At 40.7% G+C, this 12,799-nt stretch overlaps 2 protein-coding genes across 3 annotated transcripts; one reads left to right on the forward strand and one right to left on the reverse strand.

Annotated features, from left to right (window-relative positions):
* LOC139933062 (ankyrin repeat and SOCS box protein 9-like) lies at positions 1 to 3,421 on the reverse strand. 2 transcript variants are annotated; one of them, XM_071927064.2, is made up of 7 exons: positions 3,163 to 3,421; positions 2,932 to 3,011; positions 2,738 to 2,845; positions 1,904 to 2,054; positions 1,516 to 1,650; positions 606 to 797; positions 1 to 483 (listed from the first exon to the last, which is right to left on the reverse strand). In XM_071927064.2, exons 1-7 carry the CDS (start codon positions 3,245 to 3,247, stop codon positions 341 to 343), a joined length of 894 nt encoding a protein of 297 aa, XP_071783165.1. In that variant the 5' UTR covers positions 3,248 to 3,421; the 3' UTR covers positions 1 to 340. The 2 variants fall into 2 exon arrangements, with proteins under 2 accessions (XP_071783165.1, XP_071783167.1); XM_071927066.2 differs by lacking the exon at positions 2,738 to 2,845.
* A 3,306-nt stretch (positions 3,422 to 6,727) lies between these two features.
* Positions 6,728 to 12,733, forward strand: gpr143 (G protein-coupled receptor 143). The gene is made up of 9 exons (XM_071927086.2): positions 6,728 to 6,986; positions 8,308 to 8,417; positions 8,964 to 9,058; positions 9,566 to 9,658; positions 10,127 to 10,236; positions 10,326 to 10,434; positions 10,960 to 11,077; positions 11,186 to 11,441; positions 12,491 to 12,733. The coding sequence occupies exons 1-9, from the start codon at positions 6,728 to 6,730 to the stop codon at positions 12,592 to 12,594; spliced, it is 1,254 nt and encodes a 417-aa protein (XP_071783187.1). The 3' UTR covers positions 12,595 to 12,733.
* Positions 12,734 to 12,799: the final 66 nt, after the last annotated feature.

Below are 12,799 nucleotides of genomic sequence, written 5' to 3' on the forward strand. Positions count from 1 at the left end.
ATCAATTTTTAATCATGTTTCAAAGGTGCTTTGAAAAAGCAAAGCAAAGCAAACATAAAACATCAACTAAAACATAAAACATAAAGTTCCTTGTTTCAAGATTTTGAAGTCCCTATATAAGTCCAATGTGAACTTGACAATCAGTTAACACTCTAATTTCATATCAATTAGTTTACAGCAGTCTATCATAAATGAGAAACATTATCACCACCATCACAACCATACAGTACATGAACTATGAAGTCCTCTCCCATCAAGATGATGCAAGTACACCCCCTATTGACCTACAACTGAAATGCATCAAATCTGAAGTAGAAAGGCTTTGCAACAGACAGAAATTTCAATGCCCCCCCTGGTCTGATTGGTAGAGAAGATACTTTTTCAGTTCTGTGGGGAGGTGAAGGTCACGAATCCAATCCAGTCTCTCCTTGCCCACAATTTTCCTGATGTATAGCCGGCAGAGCTGCATTAGACGGGACGCTCCTGAGCAGGCATCGAGGGCGGGAGAAGCGGGAGCCATGACAGAGAGATGTTTTGATTATTAGCTACTGTTCGGACACGGAAAGCTCCACAGTCAGACTATTTGGTTAGTTTGGAAGGAATACCTCCTGCTTGTCCCAGCAGCCTCTCCGCCAGGCTGCTGGGAGGCGCGAGGTCCAGTGGCTGTTTGCCCTCAGAGTTCCTGAGGGAGCGATCCGCCCCGTGGTCCAGCAGGACAGACACCAGCTCAGGACTGGACAGGCGGGCAGCAATGTGCAGGGGGGAGTCACCGGACACACTGCTGTTCACACTGGCACCTGAAGGAGAGCAGAACCCAACGAATGCGACTTTAATGCCATGCCACACACTCACTATACTGAGGTTTGATGTTCTTATATTATGTAAGTGGGAAATTCAAATTGGTAAAGAGTATGAGTTCTGTAAATGGTTGTCTCCTTTTAGACTGAAATGAGATTTTGATTATCATTATTCTTACGTAAAGCACCACTTTAACCTCTTTTAATATTTGCATAAAAGATTTTGGGAGCATTTCCTTCACTCTTAGTTTGATAGGAGGCATTTATTTAGGTCATGAATATTCAAATCAAGAAATCCAAAAGAATGATTTAATTTAAGTACACACAGCATAAATTTCACGTAAGCAGAACCCCATGAGAAACAGAGTGCGGTTTGTTTTCCTGTTATTGAGTGGCAATATAATTTGATTTGTCTGACTTAAAGAAAATGTGAAACTTATCTTTTGTAAATCATTTATAAGTTGAAGTACTAGCCCACTCTTCAACCTGAAAGAACCATGCATTTATTTCAATTTTTGGTTTGTTTTTTGTTGGTTTTTTAAGATTTTTTTTTTTGCATTTGTTGGACAGATCAAAGTGGAGAAACACAGGAAAGACTGGGAGAGAGAGGGGGATGACATGCGACATTGCATTTACAAAACCACTGAGTCACCAGGACGCCCCCCCCCCCCCATGTATTTCTTTCTGAAGTAAAGGTAAATTGAAAAGGAATTCATACCGAGCTGAAGCAATTTCCTCGCAGTACTCGGATGCTGATTGGAGCAGGCCATGTGGAGAGGGGAACCTGATTGGTCAATATGCTGATCCACATCTGCACCATGCTGAACGAGCGTCTCAATGCACTCTGGGTGACCTAGACAAGAGATACCAGAATCATCAGAATGAGACGTGGTGTACATGAAAGGATCTGCTTAGAAAACTGCTTGCATATTGCATCCTGGGCAAAGAATCTACTATTCTTTTACTTTGTATCCCACAACAACACGCACTTTTTATATCTTATGCATTTCACACAGCTTGTCTGATGTTTTAGCATTTTGTAGAGACTGAGTAAGCTGCTTCAGTGTAGATTATCTGTGTACACGCTGAGGAATGCGACATCTAACCTTTGGCTGCAGCCCTGTGCATTGGAGAACTGGACTGGCTGGTTCCCATGGGAGTGGCTCCATGCTGAAGGAGCAGCGACACACAGGTCACATGACCCCGGGCACAAGCCTCAGACAGGGCCGTCTTTCCATCCACCGTCGGAGAGTTCACCTGGTGCGGACCAGCAGACGGGTTTGAGACAAATCACCAGACATTCTCCGCACAAATCCTTCAAATCAAAATTTCCATAATGAACAAGCCATGGAAAAGTAATGACACAAGGGGAAATGAATGTTTTACTTTGTCACATGCAGACATATTAATACTGTGCATGTCAGAATTCTGTGTGATAGTAATATCGAGTTACAAATAATATTAAGATGTTATGAAGCTTTAATGTAGGCTAGCTAAAATCCTCCATTGATTATTATATATATAGCACACTTAGATTAGCTATCAAACATGTGACTTTGTATCCCGTGCACTGTAGTTGTTTAACAATAGCAGTATTTTTGTCTGCAGATTTGTGCTTGTTAATGTGTGACTGTGTGTCTGTGGCTGCATGTGTATGCATGCATGGGGTCATGTGCATCTGTGTTTTTACGTGTGTGTGTGTGTGTGTGCGTGTGTGTGTGTGTGTGTGTGTGTGTGTTTGGTTAATCTCCTACTAATATGCACCCCACACACAGTTAAATCCAGCAATAATTGATATGGTTTCCTTCTAACTAGAACATCATAAAGTCTTTCAAGGGAAATATAGTGGTGATGATAGACCACAAAGCACACTATCTTGATTTGGGGTTGCCTTAAATTCAGTCATGTTCACAAATCACACACTATAATGCCTTACTGACATTTGCCCCGTTTTCCACCAGAAGCTTGGTGCAAGCCACATGGCCTTGTATACATGCTCCATGCAGGGGAGAGACCTGGTCCAGAGTGCTCAGATTCACACAGGTGCCCTGTGAACATTACACAGCACACCTAGATTTAGTTGAATAGATGCATATTGACTTGACCTGAACTACAAAATCCCACAAGGCTTTACCTGAGCAATGAGGCTCCGCAGAGTGAGGATACGTCCGTTAAAGGCTGCATCGTGAATTGGAGACCAATCTGATTCAATGTCTTAGTATAGACATTATAGATAAAGCATATGGTCAACTTAAACAGTATCATACATTCACATAATGTAAATGGCATCATACTTTACAATGACATGTTGAAACTTTCTGTGTACAGCAGTATATACTCCAGCTGCAGCCAAAGTGCTACTCACCACTCATCAAAGGGTTAGAGAAAAAAACAGCAGGTCCAGTTTGACATGTATTGTCTCGCGGATTCTCTTTGTGCCCGGCAGACATAGTTCACAATAGAGTTCCGAAAACTGTTTTGTGGCCTGGGTGTTTCGCCCCATAGATTTTGTAACAACAGAGGCTGAACTGTGACTTTGTGGCAAAACACATCTGAAATGCGCTTTGTCCTCATCTGTTTTCAGTGTGTTTGGCATCTCAGGTCACAGCACTGTGATGTCATTTCCCTTTAGACAGAGTGTCTGCCACGCAGGAAGCAGGCTATTTGAATATAGTGGTTGGTTCTCAACCAGTGAAGGTGCAGAGAGAGAGAGAGAGAGAGAGCCAGGGCCTGTTGAGCAGGTCTGTAATTTGACACTGTTAACACATACCATCCACACCCATCCCCTCCAGCTGGGGAGAGATGGGCGGTGTTGGGGGTGGGCATTGGTTGAGGTTGAGTGGAAAGAAGGGAAATGAAGTGGTAAGAAAGAGGTGGGGCTCATAAATTCTTCATCTGGTGCATCTGCATTTTCATAATCTGTATGTGAGGTGCATGTCAAGCATTATGGGTTTAAAAACTGGGTGGGCTATGGCTGAGCTTGATGATTGTTTATTCTTTTCCATTTTCTTTCCTGTTTCATCAAAAATGCATGTCTGCAGAGTCCAATTACAACCACAGCAGTAGAACTTTTACATTTGCTAGGCCTTTCTTAAGGTCTGCTATATAAACCAGAAAATTCACTAATATTTTAGGACAACCCAAACGTTTCGATTTATGTATGTATTAAGTATGGTTTTGGGGGAGGAAGGGTGGCCTAGTGATTCAACTGTAAGACATGGGTTCAAGCCCCCATGTCAGCAAGCAGCCGCCCTGCTGAAGTGTCCTTGAGCAAGACACTCATATGTGATTATTAATTTAGGCTACTGTTAGTGCAACAGCAGCAGACGGCTCTCTCCGATCGCACTTACAGTTCTTCCCATGGAAATACAAACAAGTGCCTGCACGCCCATCCTGTTCCATGAGAGGCATAATCCTCTGTGATCCATGGGAAAACATTTTGAAGAGCCGTGCCGACCAGCAGGTGGCAGCAACAGAGAGCAGACGTGCAAAGGCAGCAGAGAACAGCAGGTCAATATTCTAATTGTATTCCTTATGGAGTAGTTAATCCCTGGCAGCAGGCTACAAGCTTACCATACAATTGACTTTGTGCCTTGTCAGGGAAGGTGCATATGGATTAGAATGCCATTGTACAAACCCAATGAATGCCCTCTCTGTACTGAATAATGAAAGCCCTTGATGCTTTGTTTCCCAAATAAATCTGCCTCAAATGTTCACCCATTTTCTCAGATCTCAGTCCAAACGAGCATATCCAGCAGCTGCTGTGACCTCTCCTGTATCTAGAGGTAGTACATGTCTGCTTGGCTGCAAAGCAGAGGTGAAATTAAGCTATAATAACAAATTCAAATATAGGCTTAATCATGATGCGAGCCGCTGCAAAACTATTCATCTCATTCATCTAGAAAGCAAAGTGTACCAGAAAAGACTATTTTAAACTTTTTCCTTATTGTCATGAATCTAAGGAGGGGGGGCTACGCCTAACGTATTGATAGGCTTCCCATCCCTATGCCGGCACAAAAAATATGTAATTTTTAACCCTTTGTAGCACAGATCTGACCTTTTCATGGCCATCTAAACAGAAAGAAAACATAAAATTTGATCTTCCCCTGTTTAGACAGCAATGAAAAAAGCTTCTTTCCCAAAAATGAGACTTCGTGTTAATGTGTAAATCAATTCCTAAATGAGCTTTTTATAACATTTTGAGTGTTGTCTATACACTAGGAATTGATAGATGAGGTAAATCAACCTCTTTTACTGCTACCATCGTACAGTCACTGCATTTAGCAATACACAGGATGTGATGTAACAGTCCTTTGTGCCTGAATCCAGGGCGAGCATTCATACAGAAGCCCAATTCAGATATTCCATGAATGAGGTACTAACACACAAATGGTGACCTTAGAGAACATCAGGCTACGCTGTTATAAATCTACAGGAGCATCAGACAGGCAGCACCATTCACCAGCCACCTAATCTAAATTTTACAGGGTTGACTGTGTGTTCAGATTCAGTCTGACTGTCTATCACAAGCATGCAACAGGCAGTTGTCTTTGACATGCTTCATAAAAAAGACATACCACATAAGAACAATAACCAGACATAAGGGTTAAAAACATACATGAGATTAGAGGTAAGTGTGAAACTGAACTGTACCAACAATCAGGCTAAAGGGATGGGAAACTCTTCTGGCTTGAAACGGCCTGCTGAGCAGTTCAGAAACCAAATTGTATCAGAAAACAGTAAAGTTTGTTGTGCAAGACAATTATACCAAGAGTTAAGAATGGATCCCAGCTGACACTACTAACAACAATATATCAGCAAGCATGCTACAAACAAGCAAATGCTAATAATATATCAACAACAACAAATCAATATACCAGCAAATGTAATTTTTTTATTATTTAAAAATTTAAACTGGAAATATGGTTTCAAATAGTGGAAAGACAAGCCCAAACTAGTGTCGATGTGGCTTATACTTTGTAGAAAATAGGTTTATATTAGGTCATAATTCAGAGTGCTTTTGTAGCCTACTTCTATGACTTACCCAAAGACTAAGGCTTGGATTAAACAAAGTCGTCTTATGTGAATAGACATAATGATATGACCTAATAGCAACTGAAAACTTATAATAAGCATTTTCTCCAAGTCCAAGCAAGCACAGCCAGTAGCTGCTGTGGCCTCTCCTGCAGGATATCTAGAGGTATGTCTGCAAATTAGTGGAGAAACTAAGCTTAATCACAAATTGAAGTATAGGCTTCATCAGTGTGTAAACCACAGCAAAAGATCTCATACATCTAGAAATCAAAGTGTACCAGACAAGAATCTAATAAATGACATAATTTTACACTTCTTCCTTTCACAAATCTAAGTAGGGTGCCAGGTCTAATTTATTCATAGGCTGGGTTAAAGCAAAATCACTAGTAATCCAAGCCTAGGGATAGTGTGTCTGTGGTAATGAATAGTTTATAGTGACTTTATCGTACTTTATAATATTTTTATCTCATATAGTATCATCATAATATACCTATAATAGGGACTTACAGTATTATTGTGTGTAGTATCCTCATATAAGCCTGCTACCTTTATTAAATGATGATGATGATTTTATTTATTTTTCGTAAGGGATAGGCACACCATTTCATTCTGAAATAACTAATTAAAAGTATGACTCGCTGCACTAGCCTAATTAAATACCTTCAATAGCAGTTACACTCACTACTCTCGCGTCACACAACAGTCTTTTGTCGGTTTCTTCTGGTGTGGCACAGTTAAGCCACGGCTGGAGGGATTAAATGGAAGCACATGATGATTCAACCCCGTGATTTCTGTGAGAGTTAGGCCCTGGACCAAATGATTTTTACCCCCTCCTTTTCTTTTCTTTTCTTTTCCCTTTTTCTCCTGACACCGTAGCCTACTTCTCCTTACAGTCCATGATGGCATCCCCACGGCTGGAGACTTTCTGCTGTCCGAACCGAGACGCAGCGACAGAGTTTGTGGTCACCTTCCAGCCCGTCCTGTTTGGGGCATTAAGTATCGGCAGCGCAACGTTGAGTCTCATATTTTCTATTATACAAATTTTGCCAAAACGGAAGGGCTACAGAAGACTTGGACAATATCCTCTGCCAAAGCCCGCGTCCTCGTCACGAATACTGTTCATCATCAGTATATGTGACATATTGGGATGCACAGGTAAATAAACTAACATTGCTTAAGTACTACAAAAAAGAGAGGGAGAGGCAATGGGCGTGTAGGTTTACGAGCGACTCTGCGCCCATTTCACAACATCCTATCGCTGGATTTACGCAGGCACGCAACTATTTTATTTTTAACCCCTTGTGGCACCTGTCTGACCTTTCATGCCTGTCCAAACAGAGAGGAAACATGACATGCCATCTTTCATGTTTAGACAGCCATGAACAATCTGATTTATTTACGAAAAAATAGAGTTCATGTGTGTAAATCGAGCCTAAGTGAGATTTTTGGAACATTTTGAGTATTGGTGACTCTTGGAATTGATGAATGAGGTTTTAAGTCAGTCAACGTTGTGACCTCTACATGTCACTGTAATAATGAATTTCATTTCAGCTGGAAAGGTTTCAAACTGTAGAAAGGCAAGTCCAAGCTAGTGTTGCTGAGGTGTTGATGTAGCTCCCTGCTTTGTAGAAAATAGGTCTATATTAGGTTGTAATTCAGAGTGCCGGTGTAGCCTCTGTCTTATTACAAAACTAAAAATTGGATCAAAGACCTCTCATGTGAGTAGACATAATGAAATGACTCATAGCTGCTGAAAGCCTGAAATGAGCATTTTCTCTGTTGATCTATATGATGATAATGCATAATGCAGCAGCACTATGAAAGGAACTCATATGTATTCAGTGAATGTGTATTCACTGTCTGTTATTTTAATATTGTTGCACTACTCATGAAAAGAGGTGATACATGAACTGTTCATTCATCACTTTGCTTTTACACTTGGTGATAGAGAAGACAAATGAACTGGTGTATTTTTATGCAGGCTACTTTATGATTCATTTACCTCTGCAAGCAAAAGCACTTAAAAACACTTTAAGCATACCCATGACACAATTTAAAATGAAATACACAGCACTGCATCACATAAAGTTCCTGAGAGAATTCACACTTTTCCAAGCCTCTCTGCAGTGAAGCTGGAGAGCTGAGATGTAGGAAATGAAAAGACCCTTATAAAACACACCTGGAGGCTTTTCATATTTCCATTACACACAACTACAATTAAAAGGATTCCATGACAGCATCAAATTAACAAAGCACATAATAATACAGAATGAGAAAGAACTTTGTTGTGCTTTCTGCGTTAATTGAAACCAGACTCTTTTTTTTAAATGCTCCCATTGCCCATGCAATGTAATGACTTTTCTCTTTAGTGTTTGCATTTGTTCACCACCTCCTCTGGTTGCATTGGGTGTGAGTGGCGACTCATTGACAAGTGAGAGTATTATTTTGAGACCATGTGGTTGTTTTCCTGTTCCAGGTATCATTGTAAGGTCATCCGTCTGGCTGGGCCTGCCAAACATCATCGACCGCATCTCAGTGGCCAACAGCAGCGACGCTTGGCCAGAGGTCTTCTGTGTTGGCAGCGCAGTACGTATGGTGCTCGTTGATAATGCTGGACAGTTAAACGGTCCAGGGTTTAAGGCTTTATCTGAGAGCTAAGCAAATGTACAATACAAGGAACTGCAGGCCATATGAATTTATTTGATTAACTACAGCTTTATGCATGATAGATGACAGTAAAAGGACTGAAGTGGAACAGTAAACAAGTCATTTCTAGTTCGAGGAGAGTCAGCAGCTTGTGAGCATTTGTTCATTTCTAGACCATGTGAAGATCCTTGAAAATCCCGATTCCATAGATGAAACTACACGGAGCATTTTAGGTCATGAATTGATTTATTTGGTGTTATGTACGCTGACTGAAACACGTGCACAACAGGTCATACAAGACGAGTGACATCACATCTTCGAGCTGTAAAAGCCCAGAAAATCGGTTTATCTGATAAACAAAACATTTACCCTATAAGATTTCTCATTATCAAAGAGAAATGTTTTATTATTACTGATGTCTCTGTTTCTTTATGCATGGTCTGTATAGTACAGCATGTTGTAATAAATGTAATATATGTGTTGCAGATGTGGATCCAGCTGTTCTTCAGTGCTTCTTTCTGGTGGACCTTCTGTTACGCTGTCGACGTCTTCCTGGTGGTGAAAACATCTGCAGGAATCAGGTGCCTTCCACCTTGTCCTCCTTTTACCGCCACTTATTATCACTTCACCGTCACTGCCTGTTATAGAAAGGAACATAAAGCACACACTCCCACTGATGGGCAAATATTGTTATAAAATATTCATACTGTGCTAACAAAATTTCACTAACATTAGGCAGAATGTATGAAAGTCCCCTTTCTCTCTCACTTTGCTCCGCTGTCTGTCTAATGTAGAATTAATGCCTCTACTTTCACTACTCTATTTGCAGATGCTCCGAAACACATTTGAGCTTTGGGGGTTCAGAAAATAATAAGTTTACTGAAGCTGCACCAAATAGTTTGAGGTTGCTATACCTTGAGGAGAAGAGTCAAGTAGTTTAATATGCTGCTTCTTGTGTTTAAATAGGTTAACAATATATTCCGCCTCAGCTGGTGCAGCGCATTGTTTTGTTTGTCTGCAGTGAGAAAGAAGCGGCGCTACAGTGTGGTGAGAGCTCATGTCTCATGACTTGTTTCTCTCCCCATCAGCACCATCATCCTCTACCACATGATTACATGGGGTCTGGCTGTGTTGCTGTGTGTTGAGGGTGTGGCCATGCTGTACTACCCATCCATCTCCAAGTAAGAGACTCACACACTGGACTTGCACCAAGCCTGTGTTGTCCTTTAGATATTTTTATGATTGCAGCTCTTGTCCTGGAATAAACAAAGAGCATGAATTTATTTGTTTGTTAGATTGACTGCAGGAACAGGAGAGCATCAGAAATGACTTTGCTCCAGCTTTGCAGATATACAAGCCTATAACCCTACCTAAACTATTTTGCCAGTATTATCTCCATAGAAAAATCACTGTTTAATCCATGTCTGTGAAACTGGCTCGATGACTGTTGTCCCAGTGAGTGTTATCCCTGATGTTTGACTATACTGTGCCACTATGATTTTAATTGCTTATCAGAAGACAATAGCTTTTTTGGATGTAGAGGAGTTTTGCAGACAAGAAAGACTTGCAAGTCTCAGTATCTAGTTTACATGGTAATATACTTGTGTAATTTCCAATGCTGCTCTCACTGTGTTCCCATTTTTGTGCAGTTGTGAGAACGGCCTGCAGCATGCCATACCTCACTACGTCACCACATACGCCCCCATGCTGCTGGTCCTCATAGCCAACCCTGTGTTCTTCATTCGTACCACATCTGCAGGTCAGTTCCCCGCCCTCATTTAGCACAGAACAGTCTGTCATACATTCATATGGACACAAATAATCACCACACTCATCTTTTCTATTTAGTGACATCTTTACTAAAAGGACGGCAAGGAATCTACACAGAAAACGAGAGGCGCCTGGCCACCGAGATTAAAATACGCTTCTTTAAAATAATGCTGGTGTTCTTTATTTGGTATGTCACTTTCCTTTAACAGAAGGGATAACATAAAAAATGTATTCATGGGATGTAAAGTGAGCTTTACAGTTCTTTGTGTTTCACATTTACATAATTGCATTGTATAATGCATGTGGAGAGATTCCATAAAATGTGAACTGCATGTGTTATGAAATTAGTTCATTATGGAGCCATCTTGCTGTGGTGTGTAGTAATACACTCCTTCCAGTAATGTGACTTACACAAGACAAACTTATGAAAAGTCACATGTTCTAGCCTCAGTAAGAGGTCACACTAATAAACCTATTTATCCACAGTAATTTCAGGATATTAGAGATGGATATCAGCTGCATATTTGTATGTTGAAAAGAAGAATACATTTGGACCTTTTTTGTTGCTGGTGAATACAAAATAGAATGTGAAATAGTTTTATAATTTTGAAAGTTTGAAATAATTTTGCTTTTACGTGTTTAAAATGCAGCCTCACTCACAGAGAGTAGAGAAAAGCTAATGAGACATTTCCTCCTGGCCCTGGTGTTTCAGCTGGGTGCCCAACATCATCAATGAGAGCCTCCTGTTCTTCCTGGAGATGCAGGCAGATATTAAAGACAATAGTCTGAGGAACGTCAGGAATGCAGCCCTCATCACATGGTTTATCATGGTGAGTTACAGCACATAAACACACAGTATATGTAAAGTATACAGCAGTTTTACCACAATGACTTGCATTGTAGACCCTTTTGAGCAGTCTGTGTTTTTACTCTTCCAGGGCATCCTGAACCCCATGCAGGGTTTCCTCAACACCCTGGCTTTTCATGGCTGGACAGGATTCGATGTGGACCTCAGCCTGCAGCGGAGGAGGGAGTTGGCCTGGGACTCGGTTTCCACCTCGGTGCCCAATACGGGCGGCTACAACCCCATGGTGGGCACCACTCTGCTGTACCAGAGTCATGTCCAGGAAGCCAAGAAGAACATGACCGGCAACGGGCAGCAGCCCTCCGACGCCATCAGTGTCCTCTCAGAAGGTAATGGGGCCGGCAAGGGCGGTGACAATTACAGCTCCCCAGTATATCAGGGCTGGTGAAACCTAAACCTGACACACTGCTCATCAGCATCCTCCACGCTGCATGGTGTCCCCTGAAGCTGTGGCAGGACCGCCTCCCCTTAATATGAAGTATGTTTTCTTTAGATTAGATTATTACAGCGTGATTTCATCCACCAAGGAATCTGCTCCTTCCATCAGAAAACAGGATTTATCTAGTAGAGCAGGTTTTAATTGTTGCAATTAAATTGTTTGATGGTATAGATTAGGAAACATTGGCCCAGGATATGTAGTTGTATTTGCGTAGTTAACAGTGTAATTATTACAGTGTAGATTACTTTTGCTACCTGGAATTTTTCATCATGCTGCTAAAATGATATGCACAGAGCAATGGCAATGCTATTAAATAGGTCGATGAACCAGGTAAAAGATATTGAGGTATACAACATTGATATGGATTTATTGTATCAAAATGCAAATATTTATACTCTCATTCTAGTAACGAGGGCAAAATATTGAATGTATTTTGGGATGATTTTGTTAAGTTTTCATAGTATTTTCTGCTATCTAATATTTGTGATATGTTCCTGTGCATCGTATAGATAATGTTCAAAAACTATTCACTGTTTTGTTTCAGCGTTCAGGGTCCATGACATGATAAATCCTAAGAAATAAAGTTAAACTTTTTAAGGCATTTATGTTTTTTATTCATGAATGTAGTCCTGAATCCGTTTCCCACAAAGTCAAATGCAAATTTTGATCATATCTTCCACCTATCTTGGTAGTGAAAATGTATTAAATTACAAATTTTTCACCTAAAAACAAACAAAAAAACGGAATTGCATTGTCAGGATATTTGTCACTCATATTCCCAAAATACATTTGTGAGTAAAATGTATTGATGAATGGATACATAATAAAACATGAATATCTCGACGGGTAAGCAGCTCCTGTCGAGATGTTTTTATGTGTAGAGAAAGATAGACTCTACCACACTTCACCCAGTAATCTCCCCCTATTTTGTCTTGCTAGGTTCAGAGTCTAGTACAATTGAAATCCACATTTCCAGCGAGCTTCGAGACTATGAGGATGTAGACGCTGATGGAGAATCCTTGGAGAACTCTGTGAGACACTAGCTGGGGTCACCAACTACCTGCCTCCCTCTCCCTTGTTGTGTGTGATCATATTTCTCTTTCAGTTACATTTTTGTTTTAGACCTTTGCTCTTAGCTGCTCCTAAATCATGAAAACACCTGGGCCATTTTCTTTTCTGTAGCCTGTCTTCCAGTTTCCTATTGAGATTTTCCAGCAATCAGATGGTTTTGATATTTCATTAGTTGAC

This window comes from Centroberyx gerrardi, chromosome 10, assembly GCF_048128805.1.
Source record: "Centroberyx gerrardi isolate f3 chromosome 10, fCenGer3.hap1.cur.20231027, whole genome shotgun sequence".
NCBI lineage: Eukaryota > Metazoa > Chordata > Actinopteri > Beryciformes > Berycidae > Centroberyx > Centroberyx gerrardi.

Excerpts from the sequence above, each read along its gene's own strand:
- LOC139933062 (XM_071927064.2), bottom strand. The coding sequence starts at position 3,247 with ATGTCTGCCGGGCACAAAGAGAATCCGCGAGACAATACATGTCAAACT. Across the intron at positions 2,055-2,737 it reads TGGTGGAAAACGGGGCAAAT|GTGAACTCTCCGACGGTGGA; the intron begins GTCAGTAAGGCA and ends GGTCCGCACCAG. Across the intron at positions 484-605 it reads GCTGCTGGGACAAGCAGGAG|GAGCGTCCCGTCTAATGCAG; the intron begins GTATTCCTTCCA and ends ATGCCTGCTCAG.
- gpr143 (XM_071927086.2), top strand. The coding sequence starts at position 6,728 with ATGATGGCATCCCCACGGCTGGAGACTTTCTGCTGTCCGAACCGAGAC. Across the intron at positions 6,987-8,307 it reads TGACATATTGGGATGCACAG|GTATCATTGTAAGGTCATCC; the intron begins GTAAATAAACTA and ends TTCCTGTTCCAG. Across the intron at positions 11,078-11,185 it reads TCATCACATGGTTTATCATG|GGCATCCTGAACCCCATGCA; the intron begins GTGAGTTACAGC and ends TTACTCTTCCAG.